Source organism: Labrus mixtus, chromosome 2 (assembly GCF_963584025.1).
Source record: "Labrus mixtus chromosome 2, fLabMix1.1, whole genome shotgun sequence".
Classification (NCBI taxonomy): domain Eukaryota; kingdom Metazoa; phylum Chordata; class Actinopteri; order Labriformes; family Labridae; genus Labrus; species Labrus mixtus.
In genome coordinates this window covers 13,223,191-13,246,592 of record NC_083613.1, presented here as the reverse complement: position 1 = coordinate 13,246,592, position 23,402 = coordinate 13,223,191, and the positions used below count along the sequence as shown (strand labels likewise).

The 23,402-nt window shown below is 44.0% G+C and overlaps 1 protein-coding gene across 1 annotated transcript in view; it reads right to left on the bottom strand.

Moving 5' to 3' along the window:
• The window catches only part of cplx2a (complexin 2a), a 28,574-nt gene extending 5,639 nt beyond the window's left edge, over positions 1-22,935 (bottom strand). Inside the window, exons 1-2 of the mRNA XM_061064970.1 lie at positions 22,679-22,935; positions 21,108-21,192 (exon numbers count right to left, since the gene is read on the bottom strand). Coding sequence (XP_060920953.1) covers positions 21,108-21,138 — 31 coding nt within the window. The 5' untranslated portion in view covers positions 21,139-21,192; positions 22,679-22,935. The remainder of the gene's footprint in view (positions 1-21,107; positions 21,193-22,678) is intronic.
• Positions 22,936-23,402: the final 467 nt, after the last annotated feature.

Below are 23,402 nucleotides of genomic sequence, written 5' to 3'. Positions count from 1 at the left end.
GGCTAAACACTGAAGCTTCAGTGTCCATGACATGGCAACCTGCGTGAGCATGGACTCTATAGAGGAGGGGCGGGGGGAGACAGCTCTCTAATGTTATGAATTCTGACTGCAGTACCCATTTTAAACACTAGGGGTCAGAGCTACATTTTGCTCCTTTTAGGTTATGATATTTTATAGCTGTAATGTGTTTTCATAAAGCCACAATTCTTAACTTTTTCCATTTCAATAATGAGGATTGATGTTTCCTAATAGACTTTCATGTAAGTGTAAAATCCAACATTTTGCCCCCTGGCCACTATTAGCCAAGAAAAGGAACCATGACCTTTCAGTGCCTGACATCTTCACAGCCCCGCAATGAAGGAAACACAGAAGGTCAAATCCAGTCAGCATTTTACAGTTTTCTTTTTTTACGTAATATGCCTTTAACTAATGAAATGATTTTACACATACATCCCCGGCTCTGTGTGAGTTCGCCTGAGGTGAGCCCAGCAGCTTTCTCCTCACTACCTTACAGCTTAATTGTAACGTAGCGGCATGCCGTCCTCACCGACAATCCAGAGGAACCTACAAGACCTGAGAGCTCAGGAGCTCCCAGTAAAAGACTGTGTCTTCCTGTTTCAAAGGCCACTTTGTGGTCTCTGATTTGGTCGGGTTTAGTCTCTGTTTCCTTTCTATCTTAACATCTTTGTACGACTGACTCACAGCAGTGCGGATGTCCAGTCTGTCGTTCTGACATCTCGACCTCGACTGTGATATTGCTTAACAGCTCCACAGCATAGTAGTAAAGATCAACTCCGCCCTGTCAACAGGCTGAATGGAGACACTCCACCCTGGGTAACTGCAGAACAGTGTTGTGGAAACATAAGTGGCCTGTTGCTGTTTCTTTTCATGAAAGGAAGTTTCCAGTGTCTCAGCAAAGGATGAACTGTTTGTGCATATTCCAACACAGACTGCATAAAACATGGACGTAGTCTTCATTGGTTTCTGAAGCGGCATTTTTAAGCACAACATCGGTGGTGGCCATATTGGAAATGTTATTTAAACCCAACGTTTGATCGATCTAGAAACAAAGAAAGAGGTCTGCAAAAATTGACAAATATGGGTGAAAATGGAGCTTCATTGGATTTTCTTTTGGTGCAATGAGGAGGTTCCTGGTTTGAATCCCCGTCTGACAGGAGCCTCTCTGTGTGGAGTTTTCATGTTCTCCCCGTGCATGTGTGGGTTCTCTCCAGGTACTCCGGCTTCCTCTCACAGTCCAAAGACATGCTCGTTAGGTTAACTGCTGACTCTAAATTACCCGTAGGTGTGAATGTGAGAGCTGCTAGTTGCTTGTCTCTATATGTCAGCCCTGTGGTCGACTGGTGACCAGTCCAAGATGTAACCCCGCCTCTCGCTCAATGACAGCTATGATCGGCTCCAGCACCCCGTGACCCCGAATGGGACAAGCGGTACAGATAATGGATGGATGGTATTGACTGTTGGACAGAAACTTTGCTGTGAGAAGGATATTCCCGATGGGATAATAAAGTATTTTGCAGCCAGCCTCCAGTGGACACTTGTGGAACTGCAGTTTTGAAAACGTCCGCATTAGCTTCATGTTACAACACCAGAAGATGCTGCTTGATATAACTCCCTGCAGTGTAATCTCCACAATTTAAAAAAAGCTACAGCAGCCAATCTTCATATTTGGTTTGTATCAAAGACCTTTCCTTCAAGACAGGAAGTTAAAGATGATGCAGAGGTGAAAGCCCTGCTCGTATCAAATTTGAAAAAAATGTCTAAAAATCCATGTTAATGTACAACTTTTGTGTTTTTCTCGAAAGTAGGATCAATAAAACATAACACTTCTGTCCTCAGCAATTCAGCTCTGATGGTTTTGGTAAAGAAGGACAGAAAAGCAGACTAACTGGTGGTTTCTCTCTGCGGGATGATGATGCAGGACGAAGGACTAAAGGAGGGTGAGAGAGTGCACAGTACAGTACCAATCTGAATTTTTTGACTATTACACAACAAGGCACCGGAATATGTCTTATGCAAGACTTCTTACTGTCCCTGCAGGAGTGAAATAATGCCTCGTGATACCGAGGCAGGAAAACGCTGAGAGTAGCAGAGAAGTAAAGAGAAACCGGGGGAAAGCTGTCGGCGAGCGTTAACAGGGAAGGGAAAAAGGAAGAGAAAAGCCAGTGGACTGAAGGATTTGGACAAAGACAGGAACAGCTCGGAATGACGAGGAAGAAGACGACGGAGAGGGGGAAAAAATGAAAAAATAGAGAAGATATATTTAGGAAATCAAGGAGAGCATGAAGAGAGAAGGAAACTGTCAGGAAGGATTGAGTCCAATTAACTGAACTGTTCCAGTTAGCGGGATTACCAAACCGTTTCTGTGAGAGGGAGAGAGCTGAAAAGATGGAGGGACGGACAAAATGGAGGGAGTGACAAGAAGAAAAGCTACAAATTGAACGAGGGGGGGGGGAGAGAAGAAATGAGGTGTAAAGAATGAAAGGCAGAGGAGGAAGAGGAGGAGAAGGAGGGAAAGGTTGAGCGGCAGACAAAGGGCATCTGAGGAGAGAAAGCTAACATCCAAGAAAGAAAGGAAGACGGCGCGTGCTCAGCAGCTGCCCCCCGGTATCTTTAGTGTTTTGACTCATCAGCATTAAAAAAAATGAACTGCAGCAAAATGGGGAGAGATAAAAGACAGGAGGGAGAGGGGAGGATGAGGAGGGACGAGATGAGTGCAGGAGAGATGAAGGAGGAACAGAAAAGAAGAGAGGAGAGGAGATATAAAAACAATCCAGAAACGACACTCGCTAAGGCGAGGACGAGTTTCGGTAATAAAATCAGTGACTTTGCAGCGCTGTAGGAAACAATTCAAACTACACTGAATGACTTTTAAACTGAAATAAGCTAAATGGAAAAGGTCAGTAGAGAAAGTCGGATTCAAGTGTCAAGGACGGGGCCTAGTGGTTAGTTTGCACGACCCCAAAGTATCCGCGTTATCTAGTTACTCTATGTTGATGGTGTTTAAGTTGCCTGTACATCTAAACCCTTTGCCCTCCAGCCGGGATAGGGAAACATAACTGAGACAGCATGAAGAACAAAAAACGGCTGAAGAGACGGGGAAGACGGCCACCAACCGAGACTTCAAATTTAAAACATTTTTACAGCAGAGATTAACATTTTTACAGCCTGGTTAAAATAAAATAAAAACCTTTGTCTCGATCAAACCCTGGACCTTCCAGTTGAGAGACGACCGACTCTACCACTGAGCCACAGCCTCCATGTGCTGTATCAGCAGGTAACAAACAGCGCAGAGAAGCTGGTGTTGCAACATCTGTCCGACTGATACACAGACTTTTCTCTTTTACGAGAATGAGAGAGAAAGATGGAGAGGAGGAAACGGAGCTGAAGTGAACATACAGAGAGCGTCCATGCATGCACATGTGCATATAAATAATTACGTAGTTCCTTTTTAAGCTCTCATGCATGAGCTCTTTTGCAATTACTTTTCATGTGTGTATGGATGCATGTGCAGATTGTGTGTGTGTGTGTGTGTGTGTGTGTGTGTGTGTGTGTGTGTGTGTGTGTGTGTGTGTGTGTGTGTGTGTGTGTGTGTGTGTGTGTGTGTAAGCATGTGTGGATGTCTGCAAAATATCTGAGTATGACTGATGATAACATTTACAAGCTGTGGGTTTATTAGAAAGCAGCTTATTTCTTAAGGTTTAAATGTTAGTCTGTGAAACTTTAATCCCCCCTCACCCTGCAAACATTCAAACATATTGTATGGAGTTCATTTTTTTCACGTGTTGCTAGGAAACAGCTTTCATCCGAGGCTCATTTCCTGTCAGTTTCTGATACGAGCCAAAACTGCATAAATTGGAGCAATTAAGAAGAAGTGTCTGCAGCTTGGAAATGTTCAACTGTCCAATGATTCGCTTTTTTAAAAGTTTGATTTCAAGTCCCCGTGAAATTAAAAGTACATGTTCCCAGTTTGAATCCAGCGTTTCCTGTGTTTAATGTTCTTTATCTGCAGAACATATTCACATCAGAATAACTTTATTTTCTCTTCCTGTAAAACGCTTTAAATGTCTGATGACTCATGCTGCCTTCACGTGCTCCTTGGGAACATCGTACTTTGCAGTCGCAACGACGACATGCATGCATTCAAGTTCTCTCGCAGAATGAAGAACATCGACTGAGCGACTGAAAATTTGGCTGTAAACATGTTAATCTCTGCTGTAAAAACAGGCTTTTTAGAATAGGTGTGTATGTGACTTCCTGTGCTTCTGCAGCCAGCCTCTAGTGGACACTCGAGGAACTGCAGGATTTTTGCACTTCCGCATCTTCTATATATATATATAAGATATTTCAGAGGAGCACATGAAGGCAGCATCATCTTTATCTTAGAGGAGAAATACTGCAACCTGCATGATCGTGGATCCACAAACATCTTCATGTGAACACTCCTATGTTTCCTTTAAATGGAGCAGTGACTCACAGCCACCTCTAAGCCTCATTTTCAAAAGATTCCCTTTTTTTTTTTCAACTAATCCATTGCAAACCAAAATAACTCCGTCCGGCTTCCCAAAATCTTATTAGCACATTTAGATCGTCTTTGTTCAAATGTAAAAAAAGAGAGAGAGAGAGGATCCTGGGAGACAAAGCCTGAGTTATATTGAGCTACATATGATCCGGGGCTCCTGCTTTGTGAGAATTTAGAGATACAGCGGCGCTCTTTCAAACCAGAATAATTCTATTAGGGCTCTCGGGCATCATGTCAGCTGTGCCAAGCAACGTTTTGGATTCAAGTGCCTCTTCACCGTTTCCCTGCACGAGGTTTTTAGTCGATACTAAGGCTGTGTGATGGGAGGCTGACGAGTTGGCGTTTAGCCTTGTAACATTACTGATTGTAAGTCCACATCAAAATTGGGATTTTAGTGTGGCTGTTCGGCACTGGTGGTGAGCAAAAAAAAGATGTCAGGAAGCAGAAATCAATGCAAAATAAGGTGGTTGATTTATTAACCAAAAAACAGCACAAACAACAAAACAAAAGTCCCGGGTAATCTAATAAAACAACTAAATTACCTAAACTGAAAGAAACCACAGCCTCACAGCAAGCTGCCACTAACAAACCTTTCCCCCCCAGACTCTGGCTGAGTCTGGCTTTACACAAGAAAAAACCCAACTGGCCTCACTCTGTCCAATTAAGCTCAGGTGATTTCACTCAGCCTAATCACTCTGCAAGCCAGTGCAGGGAAGGTGGGGGCAGGTGAAAGGTATGGGAGAACCTTTTCACATTTTCCCCTCCCCTGAAAGCTCGCCATCAGGATGGCGAGACAGGAAGTCGGCCACAACATTGTCCCTTCCAGGTCGGTAATGGACCCTGAATCTGTAAGGCTGCATCTCAAGAGCCCATCTTGAAATGCGGTTGTTTGAGTCTTGCATTTTATGAAGCCACTGCAGGCCTCTATGATCTGTCTCCAGAATAAAGTCTCTGCCTAGCAGATAGTATTTAAAGGTCTCTAATGCCCACTTGATGACCAGACACTCCAGCTCAATAGCCGAGTACCTTGTCTCTCTTGGGGAGAGTGAGGTGATGCTGAAGAGCGACATGTTGATGGTTTATTTAAATGATGAAAGTTACAGAGAAAAAAAAACAACAAAATGACTCAATAAAAAAAAAATATTAATGTTTTTCAGACAGAACATTATTTAGAATGACGTCTTAAAGGAAGACTGTGCGACATGTTCCACATAAATAAATCATAAAGTCTGTCCTGTGTAAAAAAAAAAAAACCCTGTATCCAGTCACTCAGACGTAGCTAGCTCGCTAAGCTAACTAGCCAGCAACAATAGCTTGTGCTGCCTCCTTTCTCGATCCAAAAGCCTCCTAACGATTCAACATTGCCATCGACTGATTGCCAAGAACACATCTGAAAAAAAGAGTGACAGGCTCCACCTTAAATGTATATAGACTATACAAAAATCAAGAAATCTGCACAGATTGATTTGACAGTTCCGTCCCGAGGAATCATCTGCTTTTCTGGTTCCTCTCGCTCCAGCTGAACTCTCAGGCTCCTGCTTGAAGGCCTCTCTCTCCTGGACTTGCATCTGCCTCTGGATGAGGGCATACAGTTGATCCAGGCCGCCTTGTTCCTGTCCCCTGGAACCACCACTGTCTCCACCTGTAGCCAGGTCCTCCCTCGAACCCTGGTCACCTCGTAGAGCCCCTGGGTCATACTGCAGTGTTTGGCTTTCACTTTGCATGGCTTTCTGTGCGCTCCTGGTGATTGGGCGTCCGGGCTTCTTCTTCTGGCTCTCCAGTTTCAGTGACGAAAAAAAAATCCCACCACTGCCACCAAGTGTAACATTACTGATTGTAAGTCCACATCAAAATTGGGATTTTAGTGTGGCTGTTCGGCACTGGTGGTGAGCAAAAAAAAGATGTCAGGAAGCAGAAATCAATGCAAAATAAGGTGGTTGATTTATTAACCAAAAAACAGCACAAACAACAAAACAAAAGTCCCGGGTAATCTAATAAAACAACTAAATTACCTAAACTGAAAGAAACCACAGCCTCACAGCAAGCTGCCACTAACAAACCTTTCTCCCCCAGACTCTGGCTGAGTCTGGCTTTACACAAGAAAAAACCCAACTGGCCTCACTCTGTCCAATTAAGCTCAGGTGATTTCACTCAGCCTAATCACTCTGCAAGCCAGTGCAGGGAAGGTGGGGGCAGGTGAAAGGTATGGGAAAACCTTCACTCACCCACATCACTCTGCACGCTGCAATCAGTGTAGGGAAGGTGGGGGCAGGTGAAAGGTGTGGGAGAACCTTTTCACAAGCCTCCTTTCATCATTATTGGGTCATTCACACAGATAAGTCAACATCAGCGCAGATACAGAGACTCTCAGTGGATCGTTCTCCATCGTGCCAATCCAAAGACACATCACATGTTTAGAGTACTTAAATGGGCTTTCACTATCAGACAAAATAAAAAGCCAAGTAAGCTGACCAAGAAGAACAAGCTGCTCATCGTGTTTTGTCCGCCGCTGTCGCGCCAAAAAGTCGCACCGCTCACACCAAACTAAAAACCCGAGTTGTTGACTGACAGCCAATCAGAGTGATTTCTCTCCCCGACTGGTCACCGTCCATTCTACGATGTTGAAGCGAGCAAAAAGCCTCCGCTAGTTCTGACTCTACTTTTCACACCACAGTTGTCATGGAGACAGGACGGACGTGCAACGCTTTTCTTCTCACAGCGCCGAGCCATCGCTTTTTCTGCCCAGAAAAAAATAACGGCAGGTGACACGGGGCCGACTGCTTGGATATAAAAAGAAGCTATCTCTGTAATCCTTTCCTTCTGAGAATTATTTGCTCAATCTTTGTTGAATCCAAAGTCTTCCAAGTGCTCGAACTTTTGACAGCATCAGATAAACACGACTTATCTTCTCTTCTCCCACTCAAGGTTCTCCGGCAAATCCCCGCTCTGAATCCAAAGTGTGCCGGGAGAGCGGATGAGCATGAAGATCGAGGTTTGGCCTTCGGGGCAGAAGCCATTGTCTCCGCACGGCTTAAAAAATAAATGTGTCAGAAAAGGAGGCGAGGAAGTGCTCGCTCCATAATGCTTTGAGCTCGCTCAGGTGGAGCAGCTCAGAGTATCAGGGAGGAGACGGCTTTCATTTGCACTTCAACATATGAGGTGTTTTTTAAGTTGAAGTAAAGATTAGGGTATCAGTGTGTGTTTTAATTTCTGACCACAAATACTCTGCAAACACACACTGTCAAACTGATCAGTTACAACTTTATTTTAAAGCTTTAAAGGAAGAATATGTGATTTTTCACACTTAAATGTAATAGAAATCAAGTATATCCTCTGAAAATAACTCTGTGAGTCATGATTGTCTACAATGAGTGTAACACCCGAGTCCCACTGTCTGTGATGTTTTCAGAGCCGTAGCTTCAGTTTGTTTACATCGTTGGAACGGCGGCTGACTCCTCCCCTCGCGTATAAAGTTGTTTAATTGAGGGACTAGAGAAAAGAAGAATAACATACTGTACTCACTGCTGATTTTAATGTCACCTAAGTGTTTCTAGATCACGGTCATTTTGTTTAAATTTACATGCAGTGTGAAGATACGAGCATAATAAAGATCGCTAGCATTAGCATGCTAACACAACAATGCAGCGAGAGTTGTTTTGGTTTCATGCTGGTGCTCAAGGGCGACATCTGCTGGATCAAAAAATTGCATATTCTTCCTTTAAAGATCCTGTGACGAACTTTTGGCTTGTGTCCACTTCAGAGCCTCCTTTTAGTATTTTAATAATCTGAAAACACGACTGTAGTGTACGCTGTGTGTGGCGATATAGGTAATGGCTGTATGTTACCGGAAAAGTGTGTAATAAAGCCACATGAAAACTGTCCAAGCGTGGCGATATCGTTGGTGTTAATACGGTCAGAAACACTACACCATTCTGTGAAAAAGGGTTTCTTTATTTTTCAAAGAAATATGCAGGAAAGTGCCGTCCAATGATCCTCGGTTAATGTGACAACATTTGAACTGTTCAGGAGTTTCAGTTTAGTTGCTCTGGTTTCATTCAGTGTCAAACTGTTGTCACCTTCGATGATGAGGCATATGACTGGTCGCAACATGCCGACCCGAGGACGCCCTTAAGGCCCTAGTTGGACTGTCGTTGAGCGGTCGTCGCCCTAGTTTTTGTGGCGTGTTCAACGTGTTGAATCAGCGTTGGTCGGTGAGAGGAATCTCTCTGATTGGCTGTTAGGAGGTTTCATATTATCTCCAGCTCTCCTCACAGGTTCATGAAAGCCCCTTGAGCATGCCGCTGTAGTATCCATGCTTTCACCCATTAGTGCGGTTTCTCCTTATTTGTCTCCTCCGCCTCTTCTTTTCTGTTTCCACTAAAAGACCAAGGGCTGACAACACCAGCGCCATTTTCTACTTTTTATCAGACATTATTCTCCATTAGAAGTCTATCTATAATACAAGTGGTGACCGACAGCGGTGTGAAAATGGTCTTCTCGTATCATAACAACGGACTATCACCGCCTGCTGGCATGGAGAGTTATTTCCTCGCCACATGCGAGCCGTCGACTGTAGTCTTTGTGGTGTGTTCAAGTGCAACTTTTTGGCCACGACGTGAAGCGACGCCACAGGCGGCTTTCGTCGCCACTAGTTCTTTGCCGTCGGCTTGGTGCGTCTGGGTCTTAAAAGTCGAGTCTTCCACAATGACTGTCCTGCAATCAGTTTCCCATCACTGTAGCAAACACTGCTAACTTTCTGGATTTAGACTCGTCCTCAGGTCTGTGACTCTGAAATAGAGCTGTGCAGGCTTTGGAGAAGAAGACACCCGCTGACAGTCTGATGAGCTGCTCCTGAATGTTCAGCTCGTAGGTGGAAGCTCCAACTCAAAATACTTCACTGACATTTTTCTGCTTGACACGAGCTGCACATTACCTTTGACTTGTCAACTGAGTCGTCATGGGAGTTTTGAAAGTGAAAAACATTTAAAGTGCGTTTGTGTCATTATTTTTCATCACTGCTACCTACGGCTGCTGAACTGTAGAGCATTGAAAGAGGAAAGGCAAGGCAAGGCAAAGTGCTTCACACAAGACATCAAAAGCATCATGACAGAGGAAAAAAAAGAAACATTAAAATAGAAAATTTAAAAATCACTGAAATTATTATTATTAAATCTGAAAATATGTTCAAATAAAAATAGTTAAAATAAAATTAATTTAAATAAAAAAACTAAAAATAAATGTTTTAATTAAAGTAAAGAAATTAAGAGTTAAAAAAATAATAATTACAGTGCAGAGTAAAAGTTTAAAATCATATTAAAATTGTTTAATGAAAGGCAGCTGTAAACAGGTGTGTCTTCAACCTCGAATTAAAAGAGCTGAGAGTTTCAGCAGACCTGCAGTTTTCTGGGAGTTTGTTCCAGATATAGGGAGCATAGAAACTGAACGCTGCTTCTCCGTGTTTGGTTCTGACTCTGGGGACAGAGAGCAGACCTGTTCCAGACGACCTGAGCGGTCTGGATGGTTCGTAGTTAATCAGGAGGTCACTAATGTATTTTGGCCCTAAACCATTAAGCGCTTTATAAACCAGCAGCAGGATTTTAAAGTCTATTCTCTGACAGACTGGGAGCCAGTGTAAAGACCTGAGAACTGGACTGATGTGATCCATTTTCTTGGTTTTGGTGAGGACTCTAGCAGCAGCGTTCTGGATCAGCTGCAGTTGTCTGACTGATTTTTTAGGCAGACCTGTAAAGACACTGTTACAGTAATCAAGACGACTGAAGATAAAAGCATGGACAAGTTTCTTCCAGGTCCGGCTGGGACATAAGTCCTCTAATTTTTGATATGTTCTTCATGTGATAGTAGGCTGATTTTGTAATTGTCTTAATGTGGCTTTTAAAATTGAGGTCTGAGTCCATCACTACACCCAGATTTCTTGCCTAGTCTGTGGTTTTCAGACTTACTGACTGAAGCTGCGTGCTGACTCTTAGTTGCTCCTCCTTTGCTCCCAAAACAACAACCTCAGTTTTGTCTTTGTTCAGAGACGAAATAGCATCAAAGACTTCATGGCACCGGGATTACATGTTAACACTGACAGCTCTGAATCGATTGTGTCACTCATCAAGAATCTTTGTAAAAAAAAGTTTGATTCCCTTTGACACCTACACCATAGCCGTGGTTTCAGGCATTACTAGTTCTTATCTTCATTTGTTTAAAGGGGTCCTTAATGTCTAATGGTATAGTAAGGTGAATGTATCATTTCAGTCTCCACACATCTTACTGATTGCTCCATTAAAGCACTGAATTCATTCAGCGTACTCCTGACTGGATTTGGACAGATTCAGAAGCTGTTGAACTCCGACTCTGCGACACTCCTGGTTCTGACCGGACAGACATTAGAGCGATCACCTCCGTATTACAGACCTCTTTCAGGCTCTTTTCCCCTCTTCTGAAGTGAGTAAAGCAGTCGTCAGTATGTCAACACTTCTTGTCACTGCTCTGCTGATGCTCCCTGAGAGCAGGTTTCTGTTGAGGGCTGCATGTCCTCAGCTTATTTTTGGGGATGACACATTTGAGTTCGTTACAGTTAGAGGGAACAGAATCACCTGACTGCGTAGGTTTGCTGCTCGGTTCTATTTTTTGCAGGATTTAAACCCTATCTAGAGTCGACTAGCTCTCACAATTACAGGATATCTGCCTCTGTTAAATGTTGGAGAATCGCTCCTCGTGGCGACTTGACTTAAAGGGCACCTTTTGGAGGTTTTGATGCCAAGTGGATAAGGCAACATTTTTTATTAAGTGGAAATAAGGACAATGCAGGAGTGTTAAAAAAATCTGCAGTTCCTCAAGTGTCTGATTGAGATGGGCTGCCAAAACAAACAAATCCCCATCAGATCCCAAATTACAATGTCCAATTTAAAGGAGCAATATGGAACTATGACACCTAGTGTTTAAAATTGGTATTGCAGTCCAAATTCTAAACATTGTAGAGAGCTGTCTCCCCCCACCCCCTCCTCTCTAGAGTCGATGCTCACGCAGGTTGCCATGTGGTGGAAACTGAAGCTTCAGTGTTTAGCCAGCTCTGCATCGGTCTGTAAACCTTTCTGCGTTCTAACCTCTCTCCATTTTTCAAAAGCACCTCCAATATTGATCCTAGTTTGAGCACGTTTCTGCTCGTGGAGCTTATTAGAAACATGCAGAGGCTTTTTAGGTCGGGTACAATCACTACTATCTGAACCAGTTCTCTTGCCGCTTCCATCGCTGCAACACCTGTTGGTTTGACCTGATAACTGCTCACATATCTGGCAAACCGAGGGACGTCCAAAACCTCCGCCTACCTTCTCTGGTCCAAACAAATCCAGAGCATTCAGGACCAGAATCTAAAGTTAGAAGGACATACTGACTGCTGCATTGTTGTCAGAGAAACCAGCACTTCAACATAGCATGTTTCCTTAAAGTCTGATGATATAAGGTATCGTTACACCAACACTGTTGAGGAAACTTGTGGCTTATGACGACACGAGGTCAGAAACAGCCTTTACTCTCTCCTTCTTTCTGCCGAGCTCTCTCTCATCATTTATGACTTACATGGTTGGATGCATTATTTATGGCATCTTGACAGTCGACTGTCAAACACACCCGCACACTTTGTTCTCTAGGAGATGCTCAAGGTCAGTTTGATGCCTTGAATTTGATTTGCTGGAGTGATGCACAAGAAAAAGATGTGAAGGGTCGATGTGTGTGTGTGTGTGTGTGTGTGTGTGTGTGTGTGTGTGTGTGTGTGTGTGTGTGTGTGTGTGTGTGTGTGTGTGTGTGTGTACGTGTATGTGTGTGTGTCAGCGGTAACCCTTCAGACCAATCAAGCGATGCAGACTGATTCTCTCAGCCAATCACATTAGAGCTGTGCTAAATGTGATTGAGTGCACTTTGAGGAGACGAGGTGTCTTCTGTGTTCACTCCTGCTCAGACCACTCCGCTTTGTCACACTTCGATCGCAAAAAACGGCATCTATTAGTGGGAACTGAGGCACTCTCTGACACTCGAAGCCTCCATGTCCAAGTGTGATCAAATGTTTATTAAGTCAGGTTAAAGCATACAAAAATATGTACGATAGTTTGACTGCAAGAGATTGTAACACACTTTAAAGATGTAGAAGTTAGCTGTCGGTATCATGAGCTGTTTTCATACATGCACTCCTGAAAATGTCGACAACATTTCAGGACAGGCTGCCCCTCCAAACCGTACTGACCATCGGGGAGGGGTGTCTCAAGACGGCAGGATGTGACATAAATAGAATGCCATGGAAAAGGCAGAAAAAAAACAATGGAGTCTGACTCCATGATTTTTGCCTTTATATCAGTTGCAGCATTCACATTGCCAGTTGATCGTTTGCCTCGCGTGCAAACATGTTGGGTAGCAGTCGTTACACACTCTGGATCCTCCAATCAGAGGCAGTAACAAAGGCAAAGGGACAAAGGGAGGACGCTTCCTATACGTTATGTCGGAACCTGCACGACGGAACAGCTCCTCAAGGCTCCTCGCGATTCTGCAGCGCTGTAATACAGCGTGAAACGACACACTGGGACACCAATGTTACACCGTTGAGAATGCAATGTGTACACAGGCGCAATGACAGCGAAACTTTGTAATGGTGTCGCTGAATTGCAATCTGCTAGCGGCTAATGCTACGTGTGATTAGACATTCTACAATTCATTTAGCAGACACTTGTATCCAAAGCAACGGAAATCAGAGAGGAAACAATCTAAATGACCAGCTTTAAGTCTGATCAGACAAACAGGTACTGACAGGAAATGACCAGAGGCAGAGCACAGGTACTGACAGGAAGTGACCAGAGGCAGAGCACAGGTGCTGACAGGAAGTGACCAGAGGCAGATCACAACATCGACAGCTGTTTTTGAGATTTCTAATCAGCATCTAACCATCCTAAATATCATCAGCATCATCATCATTAAGTTAGTAGGTGTTCATAAAGAGCTAGGTCTTTAGCTTTTTCTTAAAGGTGCAAAGGGACTCTGCAGATCGAATGGAGTTTAGGAGTTTTTTCCACCACCGGGGGGCGACAGAGGAGAAGAGTCTAGTAAGAGACTTAGGGCCCTGTTGTGAAGGTTGGATCAGACGCCTTTCATTGGCAGAGCGTAGTGTATACCTGGATCAGAGAGTTTAGGTAAGGAGGAGACGTTTCTGTCGCTGTTTTGTAAGCGAGCAGAAGAACATATTCACAGTATAAAGAAAAGATTGGAAAAGAGAATACTAGAGAGCAGAAAAGAGAATAAAACCGCTTCATTGCATCCACAAAGAGCGCACTAGTCGAGCACCGGTCACCTGATATTACTGTCACCGACCCCGCCTACTTTCCTGAACATTTCCTGCTACTTTCACACAGCTTCACTCAGAACATATACTAAAGGGCTGGAAGGAAAAAGTCCAGGTGAGATGTTTGCCAAGCTCTGTGCATGTATGAAAATCACCAATAGACTCTTAATCCATGAGAAGAACAGAGGTTTTTGAACAACTTTTCTTAAAGACCCGGTACCTTCCTTTTGCAGCCTGGCACTGAAGTCCTGCTTTTTTTTGTTAGGGGACTATTTTCAGCTGTGGACTGATACACATTTAATGCACTGCTGAGTTCACCCGCAGGACAAAGTGTGTGAGAGATTCACTCAGTGCAAACTACGACTCACACCTTCGCTTTAAAGGAGATCCATTCTCCGGATCCATTTTTAGATGCAGACGATGTTGGACGTCCGTACTAAACCTCTGCAAAGTTAAAAATAAAATAAAACACAGTTGTTGGCATAAGCCTTTGGACGTGGTTGTTTACACACAAACACTTGGGGTCGAGTCTTGCCCGAGGACACATCAGACTGCAGGAGCTGGGGATCAAACCCCCGACCTTCCAGGGACGACAAACTCTACCAACTGATCCACGGCCGCCCCAGACACCTGCCTGTCCAACAGTAAGTGGACCAACTCCACGTCCACAAGTAAACCCTCGTTTTAGAACGAGCTTTATCCGCTTGGTGTTTCTCCTCACTGTGATTATATTTTTCTCTTCTTCACTGCGGACGGAGGAACGTGCTACGTACTACGGGTGAGCGTATGGCATCATTGACTGTTCTGTTCTCCGCTGTACTGTGTTGTTCAGTGCTGATCGTTAGAGCTAAAAGCTTAATTGTTAATTCTGCTTAGTTTCTTACGACTGTTGTTTCCAACACACTGTACGTTCAGACAAACAGAAGTAATCGAAAAGCACTCTTTCTCTCTAGCGACAAACCTGCTTAACAGTTTTGTTTATTTTAGCTACCTACTCTTAGCATAGCTTTGCAGTTTATTTACAATGGCTCCTGCTCTACGTGTCAGATGTTAAGTTACTCCTCGTCCTCCTTTAGTGATAATGATACATGTAAGAAATGTAGTTTATTTTTAGCTTTGGAGGCGAGGGTGTCTGAGTTAGAGAGACGGCTCCGCACCACTGAGTCAGAGTCATCGTATGCAGCAGTAGTTAGCCAGCCACCTGTAGCCGCTGTGGTAGCTCCCGAGCAGCCGGGAGCTACCACAGATGTGACTGTCCTTAATGACATCAGCCTGGCATCTAGCACCACTGTTAGGAATCTAGGAGTTCTTTTTGATCAAGATATGTCCTTTAGCTCTCACATCAGGCAAATTTCAAGAACAGCCTATTTTCACCTTCGTAATATATCCAAGATCAGGAATATCCTGTCGCAAAATGATGCAGAAAAACTAGTTCATGCATTTGTTACCTCCAGGTTGTATTATTGTAATTCTCTTGTCAGGGTGCTCTGGTAAGTCTCTGAAGATTCTTCAACTAGTCCAGAATGCTGCAGCTCGTGTACTGACTAGAACTAGGAAAAGGGACCACATTACTCCTGTGTTGGCTTCTCTGCACTGGCTCCCTATACAGTCTAGAATACAATTCAAGATCCTTCTTCTCACTTACAAAGCTCTAAATGGCCAGGCACCATCTTATCTTAAGGAGCTACTAGTGTCGTACTGCCCCTCGAGAACATTACGGTCCCAGAATGCAGGCCTGCTAGTGGTACCTACAGTCTCTAAGTGTACTATAGGAGGTAAAGCCTTCAGTTATCAGGCTCCTCTCCTCTGGAATCATCTTCCAGCCGGGGTCCAGGAGGCAGACACAGTCTGTATTTTTAAGAATAGACTTAAAACTTTCCTTTTTGATAAATCTTATAGTTAGGGCTGGTGCTGGTGTAGACCAGCTCCTAGTTATGCTGCTATAGGCTTAGACTACCGGGGGAACTGGCACCTTTAGCTCCTCTCTCTCTCTCTCTCTCTCTCTTTCTCCATCTCTCTCTCTCCCTCTCTCTCTCTCTCTGCATATACAGTACATCATATTACTGCATGTATCTATCTGTAAATCTCAGTCACTAACCACCTACTTTCCTGGGAGCTCTTGAGCTCTCTTAGGCTCCTCGAGATCGGTGGTTGACGGCCTGCCAGAACAAAGGCAGTTTTTTCTTACCACTGTAACTTTTGCTGCTTTGCTAAAGTGCTCATGATGGATAGGCCAGGTCTTTGTAACACAGCAATAAGTAAGGTCCTTTACCTGCTTTTTGTAACATAACAATGAGTAAGGTCTTTTTACCTGCTTTTTGTAAAGTGTCTTGAGATAACACTTGTTATGAGTTGACGCTATACAAATAAAAATTGATTGATTGATTGATTCTTTGCCACCACGTCCACGTCCGTCATATTCACTGGTTTGAATGGCATCCAATCCCTGAATTGTATCCACTCCTAACCTCACCTGCTGCACTGTCATTGGCTGGAGGAAACACACCAGCTCTGCCCAGAAACGTCCCGAGTAAACCAGAACAAACCAGAACAGTAAAATCCAGTCAGAGGACAGAGTCTCTGCAGACACAGTCACCACCACACATGTATGGAGGCCCAGAAGGGACAATGGAGCAGCTTCACTTTAGGAGAAGTCTGTATTTTATTTTGAAGGAACAAGCTGCTGACTGTAGCTTTAAAGGTAAATGTATTTCTACACTGAATCCCATCCCATACTGAGTGGGTCAGAGTGCTTTTTGCAACATGACAAAGACGCATTAGCTTGTTGATAATTCTGGATGTAATCCTCGCTGACAGTTACTGAAAAATAAAGCAAACAACGAGGCATCATGTCGTCTTTAATTCCATTTTTTCTTCCTCTGTCTCGTCTCCTTTTCAAGCCGCAGCAGTGACGAGCTTTCCAAACCCTCCCCTTCACAAGCACATCACTTTTTCAGAACAAATAAAATAAAAAAGCCAAATATTCGCGTCGTGTTCAAAGCCTCCGAACGGATTTAAAAATTAAAGATGTTTTGTTTTTCCTTTGAGTCTGCCACAAGGCTTCAGCGAGGACGAGGCTCTTCATCGTCATGAGCTATTTTTAAGCAGCACCGAGCACGCCGCTAACAAACCATGAAGGGTTATCCAGAGAGCACATACATTTTTACAACTTCTGGAGTCAGACTCAAAACACTCAGAGAGTCAATCATACTTTTTCATGCATGCATCTTCATCCTGCCGTCCAATATAACAACTGTAGCCTCTTTTTATCTTTGTGGTGCAAAAGTTTCCTTCAGTGTTAGCCAAACTCTCTTTTTTAATCCTGTAGTGAACCGTCTCCCACTTTGCCAAACCACACAAGATGAATCAATGTGACTTAACTAAGAAGTTACATTTTTCCTTAATGAGGTTATTGAAACCTCAGCCTTCACTTATTGGCTCTAGAGAATCGACTTCTCTGCTGATGTGGTCTCGGTCTGACTGCTGCCTGAGGACGTCAGGGTTTAATTGAGCTCCGCACCTAGGGACTAATGTCTCCCTCACTTACAACCCCCTCCCCCGCCTCCCCCTCCTGATCTGTCAAACTAACTTCAGCGTTCAGAAGTTAGGAAGTGCTGAGTCAGCGGAACTCAGAAGCACTCGGGAGCAGAAGTAATCAATGCAAGAGGAATCTACCGGGTTAGGAGCTGAGGGCTTGTATCATGACCCCCCGGAATAACAACAGTGCTCAAAGGATTAATAAAGGCCCAACTTTATCACAACTTCAAAATCATTTGGAAGAGTTAATGATACAGTTGTGACCAGGGGTGTAATGATACCTTATATGATCAGACATTAATGAAACATGCTCTGTTGAAGTGCTGGCTTCTCTGACAACAATGCAGCAGCCAGTATGTCCTCCTTCTAACTTTAGATTCTGGTCCTGAATGCTCTGGATTTGTTTGGACCAGTGAAGGTAGGCGGTTTTAAGGCACCCCCACACGGCCATTTTGGGCGCCCCTCAGTTTGCCAGATATGAGACCAGTTATCAGGTCAAACCAACAGGTGTTGCAGCGATGGAAGCGGGCAAGAGAACTGGTTCAGATAGAAGTGATTGTACCCGACCTAAAAAGCCTCTGCATGTTTCTAATAAGCTCCACGAGCAGAAACGTGCTCAAACTAGGATCAATATTGGAGATGCTTTTGAAAAATGGAGAGAGGTTAGAACACAGAAAGGTTTACAGACTGATGCAGAGCTGGCTTAACACTGAAGCTTCAGTGTCCACCACATGGCAACCTGTGTGAGCATCGACTCTAGAGAGGAGGGGGCGGGGGGAGACAGCTCTCTACAATGTTTAGAATTTGGATTGCAGTACCCATTTTAAACACTAGGTGTCAGAGTTACATACTGCTCCTTTAAAGAAAAGGATTTGTAAAGTTAACCATTTTGTGCATTTGTCTCCATATTGATGTTGTTGATAACATGTTTGAATGTTCTTTGGACAATGCATTTTGTAATTTGTTACAGACCATCATACAATTTGGGCAACGTGGTACAGTTTGTAATAAATTAGTTTTTTTTAAAGCCACCAGCTTGTTTGTAAGTTTTAACTTTGAAATAAACTCTAATTACACACAATCCAGAACATCATATCCAATGTGATGGATGATGCAGCTAATGTGGAAACTGCAGACAAGAGAGTGGAACAAACATCTGAACTCTGCAGAGTGTAGTCTGTGTGGCTCCGTGTTTGAGATTCATCTCACTGAAACATTTCTGTTTTCTTCCAACTATCTGTAACCGAAGACGCCTGGGAGGATTATAACGCACTGGCAGCATCCTCTGTTTCACGGAGACTTGTCCACTCCGTCTGTCGTCCCCCGGCACACTCAGCAAAAAGTACAGACTGACAGTTCAGCACATACAGACCCAAAACCAGAAGCCAAACAACCACAGGGTGGACAAAAGCAAGGTCGAGCAGTTTGAGAGTTATCCTTCAGTGCTCTCTGCAGGTTTAATACTTTCTTAAATTAAAGTCCTTTGACTCAGTTTCACTTTTAAAGACAGGTTTACAAACAGACTAAAGACTGACAGAGACATATGCCTTTAGTGGGCTCATGAAGGCACAGTGATGCTTTCAGCTTTAAGGTCACATATTATGCAGAATACACTTTACAGTAGCTCTATTAATCTCAGTCTGTGACACCTATTGAGCAGCGTTGTGAGATGTGCAGCTCAAAATCCTCCTTATTTATCTGATACTAGCGTCAGTAAAATCCCTAATTTCAGCCTCTGCCTGAAATGCTTCATTTCAGCTACTGTCTCTTTAAGACCCCCCTCCTCCCCACATGCCCACTCTCCTCTGATTGGCCAGCTCTGTTTGCAGTCGCAGCAACATTTGAGTGAGCTTCCGGATGGGCGTGTCCTACATTTTAGCTCTAAAACCTTGGCAGAACGTAACATTATATGTATTTATTTAAACATGGATCTCATTTAAAAGAAGTAGGAGGATGGCTGACAGAAAAGGTGTACAGAAAGATTTGGCCACAGCCACACCCTGAAATGCATCCAACTGACTGAAAAAAAAAGATTTCAATTACCATATATGGATGTTTCCACTGACAAGCACCAACCCTTAAACTGATAGCTTATTGATTAACTCTCTAATTGGTTTGTTTCATTATCTGATTTTTCCCCCCTTGGGGAGCTTTTAAGACACGGTTCGCAGTCAGCACTTCTGAATGAAGGAGGTCACAATGTGTCCCGGGCTGCATACGAGGACCAGAAGCAACAAAAAAAGTCTGCATTGACAGCAAAAAAAAAATCACCCTGATAGGCGTACATATTGATCACAAGTCACATAATTGCGCTCTCTCTTTCTTGCATCCTCTCTCACTCTCTTATCTTTCTCCGGCACACAAAAATCCATACCTTAAAGCCTCCATAATTCATCCCGCCTGGAGACACACACACACACACGTACATACATGCACATACACACTTTGTCCTTATACAATATCTATAAAACATCTCTGTGGCACAGGCAAACACCCACACTCTCAAATCTATTCCCACAGTCTGCAGGCTGAGTGCAGCGCGACTTTGAGTAAAAACAGCTTCAGATGCAGTGCAGTTGATTTAAGAATTCATAGCGCAGGCACACAGCCGCTATGCAGAAAGAGGCAGCGCCGGCGCCCTCTGCATCCCAATGAGGCACAATGGGACTCTGCTTGGACTCGGTGTCCCAACTGTAACTGCCCGACAACAGCTCAGCAGAACGGACGCCTGAGCAGCCTCTGCAAAATCATTGTTATAGCTGCTTTCCTGCCTTTCCCTATCAAGCTATAGCTGACAAGGAGGATGTATTACAGGGCTATAATGAGGACTAATTAGGGGGCAAATAATAGCTAAGATAATATTCTACAGGATAATACCTGAAGGCTTTAGAGGACAAAAGTCTCAGCGAAAAAAAGGCTCTTCTTGCCCGAGAAGACGCCGACAAATTGCTTTAAAAAAAGAAAAGACTGGCATGTTTTTTTTTTAACTAAAACAATGAAAGAACCAGGAGAACATCCTAACGCTTATGCACGCCTGCTTTTAAATTCTAACTCTGGAAAAAAGGGGATAAGATTAAGCACAAGAAGAAGAAGCTGCTGTCCCGAGAAGTGATATTTGTGTTTTACGGTACAGTTTATTGATGGGATACGACTAAACCTCTCCCTGCTGCTGCTACTGCTGTCCTGTTTCATCTGCAGCTGTCTCAACTTCCCTCACACAGATTTCACTTTTAAGGAATATGTGGCCGCACTTTTTCTCCAAAAGCATAAAAGTAGAGCAACAAACAATGAACATGTCGGGTCAGAACTCTGTCACGGCCAACGACTTGACTGACTGGATGACACTTTTACATAAAACATGTCCCAGAAGGACAGAAGGAGAGGCAGAGAGAGAGAGAGAGAGAGAGAGAGAGAGAGGGAGAGAGAGAGGGAGGTAGAGAGAGAAAGAGAGAAAGAGAGAGGGGGAGGGAAAGAAAGAGAGAGGGAGAGGGAGGGGGAGGGAGGGAAAGAGAGAGAGGGAGAGGGAGATGGGGGGAGTGAATGCGTAGCTGATGTGTGAAGTCAGGAGTTTGGTGCAGGACGGATTATCTCAGCCCAGCGTCCCCGTTACTAGCGGGGCCACTGCTCGTATAGTGCGGCTTTAAATCCTCCACACTGCAGTGCTGTTAAATCAACCTCCAGCGCCCGGCAGATACTCACCTCCCATCGCAGCTTTCATTACAAAATTCATGATGAAGCAGTTCTGTGTTCTCTTCCTTCACTGGTCACGTTATCAGGGACAGACCTGCAGCCGGAGGACAGAATACACAAGCTTTGACTGCATGAATACCTCTGTTAGGACATGCAGTTTCACTCCACTGATTTTCATACACAACACTTTGATGGGATAGGAGGGTGGGGAGGGTAATGATGATGCGTACAAGAAACGACCTCCAGACAGAGATCCATGCTTTGCAAAAACCTGCACAAATCACCAAAAGAAGAAGCTCTGTCACACAATATCTTTAACTTGTGTAAACCCTGCTCCTTCAGCAGTATACATTTACATCCAAATCAGCCTTACAGGAGATCACCTCCTCTTCAGGGAACGAGGAGGAGGATTAAACTCGCTCTACCCCTCAAGTGCAACACAGTGTCCCGAGTTTCTGTCGAGGCACCTGCGCCCTCGATTTACAACCACCGCTTCATCTTGTGTTGATTTATGCCGACGCCGCCTCTGACTGACTGAGCCTCGCGTGGAAGTAACTCACAGAGTGTTATAAAATCTAAAGGGCGAGGGAAAGTCAGGGTCAAAGAGGAGGCGTGATTTGTGTCCATGCACGAGGCTTCACACACAATCTGTAAGAGAAGTCAATGACTCTCGTAAGACGCTGTGAGGTACTGCAGGGTCTGACCTTGGACCTGTGCTTATCATTTGACACTTTGTGTTACGTTCACGTGCATGTATCCCCCATGATGACATCATATCTATTGAATTCAGTATTTTTTATCAGCTTGTCCTCAATTTAGGAAAAGATAATATGGGAATTTCCAAGTTAGTACAACCTAACTGCACTCAGATGTGAGTTTGCAGACCTCAAGTTCATTTGTCATAAACAACAAATCTAATCTTTGTAATACTCTTGACTCATTTAGGCTATATTTGATTTTCAAAGCTGAGTGCCTCATTGAAGCGAGTTTATTTCACTTAATTTGATTATTTTGTTGCACAATACACATGCCATCCTCGGCTAGTTTTGCAGCATTTGACAGCACCTTACATCCCCACTGCAGCAAATGCTCGCAGGAAAACAAAACAAATCCTCCTCCTTCTCAAACTTGCTGCACTCATTATTTCATCGCTGCTTCGTCCCCGGGTCATTTCCATCCTCTGCAGCAGCTGAGCGCCTTCAAATCATTTCCTGGTTCCCTTCCTCACTATCATCACCACCACCACCACCACCACCATCATCATCATCATCATCATGCAGCACCAGCAGCTTCTCCTCGCATGAACCCTTTTACAGTATTCACTCTCAGCTCCTTGTGCGGTGCAGCATTTCGGCACTATTACGCCAACGTCACCGCAGGCTACGTATGTTCCCTGTTAAATGACTGCACCAACACGCTGAGGCACGCTACATGCAGGCTGATCGGAGAGTGCATGGAGGCATCAGCACCTTTTGTAACCAAGTGTATGCACCTATCACCATCCGGTCCCGTACAGTAAAGCCACACACACACACCCTCACACAAACATCCGTGTCTCTGCTTGCTCGGACATCGTTTACCTTGTTTGGATCCTCCTCCAAGTCTTCAGCCCTCCAAAAAAGCCTCGTCGCAGCAGCAGCAGCAGTAGCGGTATAAGCACCCTCCTCCTTCTTCGATGGGGAGAAAGAAATCACAAGTTGTGGGTCTCAGCAGAGGGATTGTGTGTCAGTGTGCGGCTCTCAGTGTGCAGACATGCCGGTTGTGTCAGAGTCGGGCTGCAGCGGCGGAGGAAGAGAGTGTATTCCTGCAGGACGAGATGAGAGCATGCAGAGGGAGAGAGGGGGAGGGAGAATGAGGGAGCACATGAATGTAATATCACCCGAGAGCAGGTTCGGTTTTATTTGCACTATCTAAACAAATAAAAAAACATTTAAGAGCATTTAACAGGTTAAAGGTGCCCCTAAGACCCCCACACACACGCCTGTTCAAGTAGAAAATCTTATAAATAGCCAATCAGCAAATTTTCCTTCACATTCATAATTGTTATTCTGAGTCCATTTAGTCAAAACTGTAAGGTTCAATGGTTCTTTAATTTTTCTGTAAGTTTAATTTATCTTAAAATAAGAAGGACTAGCTGTATTGAAAGCAGGGATATCAAAAAATTACATGAGAACAATGAAAATTAAAACACACAAACATCTGGACTGATGTTGAAATAATACGATGTTAAGGTGTGAAGCAGCAGTGTTTGGTCACCTGGGGGCAGCAGAACAAATTTTACGTCAAATGTGCATAATTTGCATA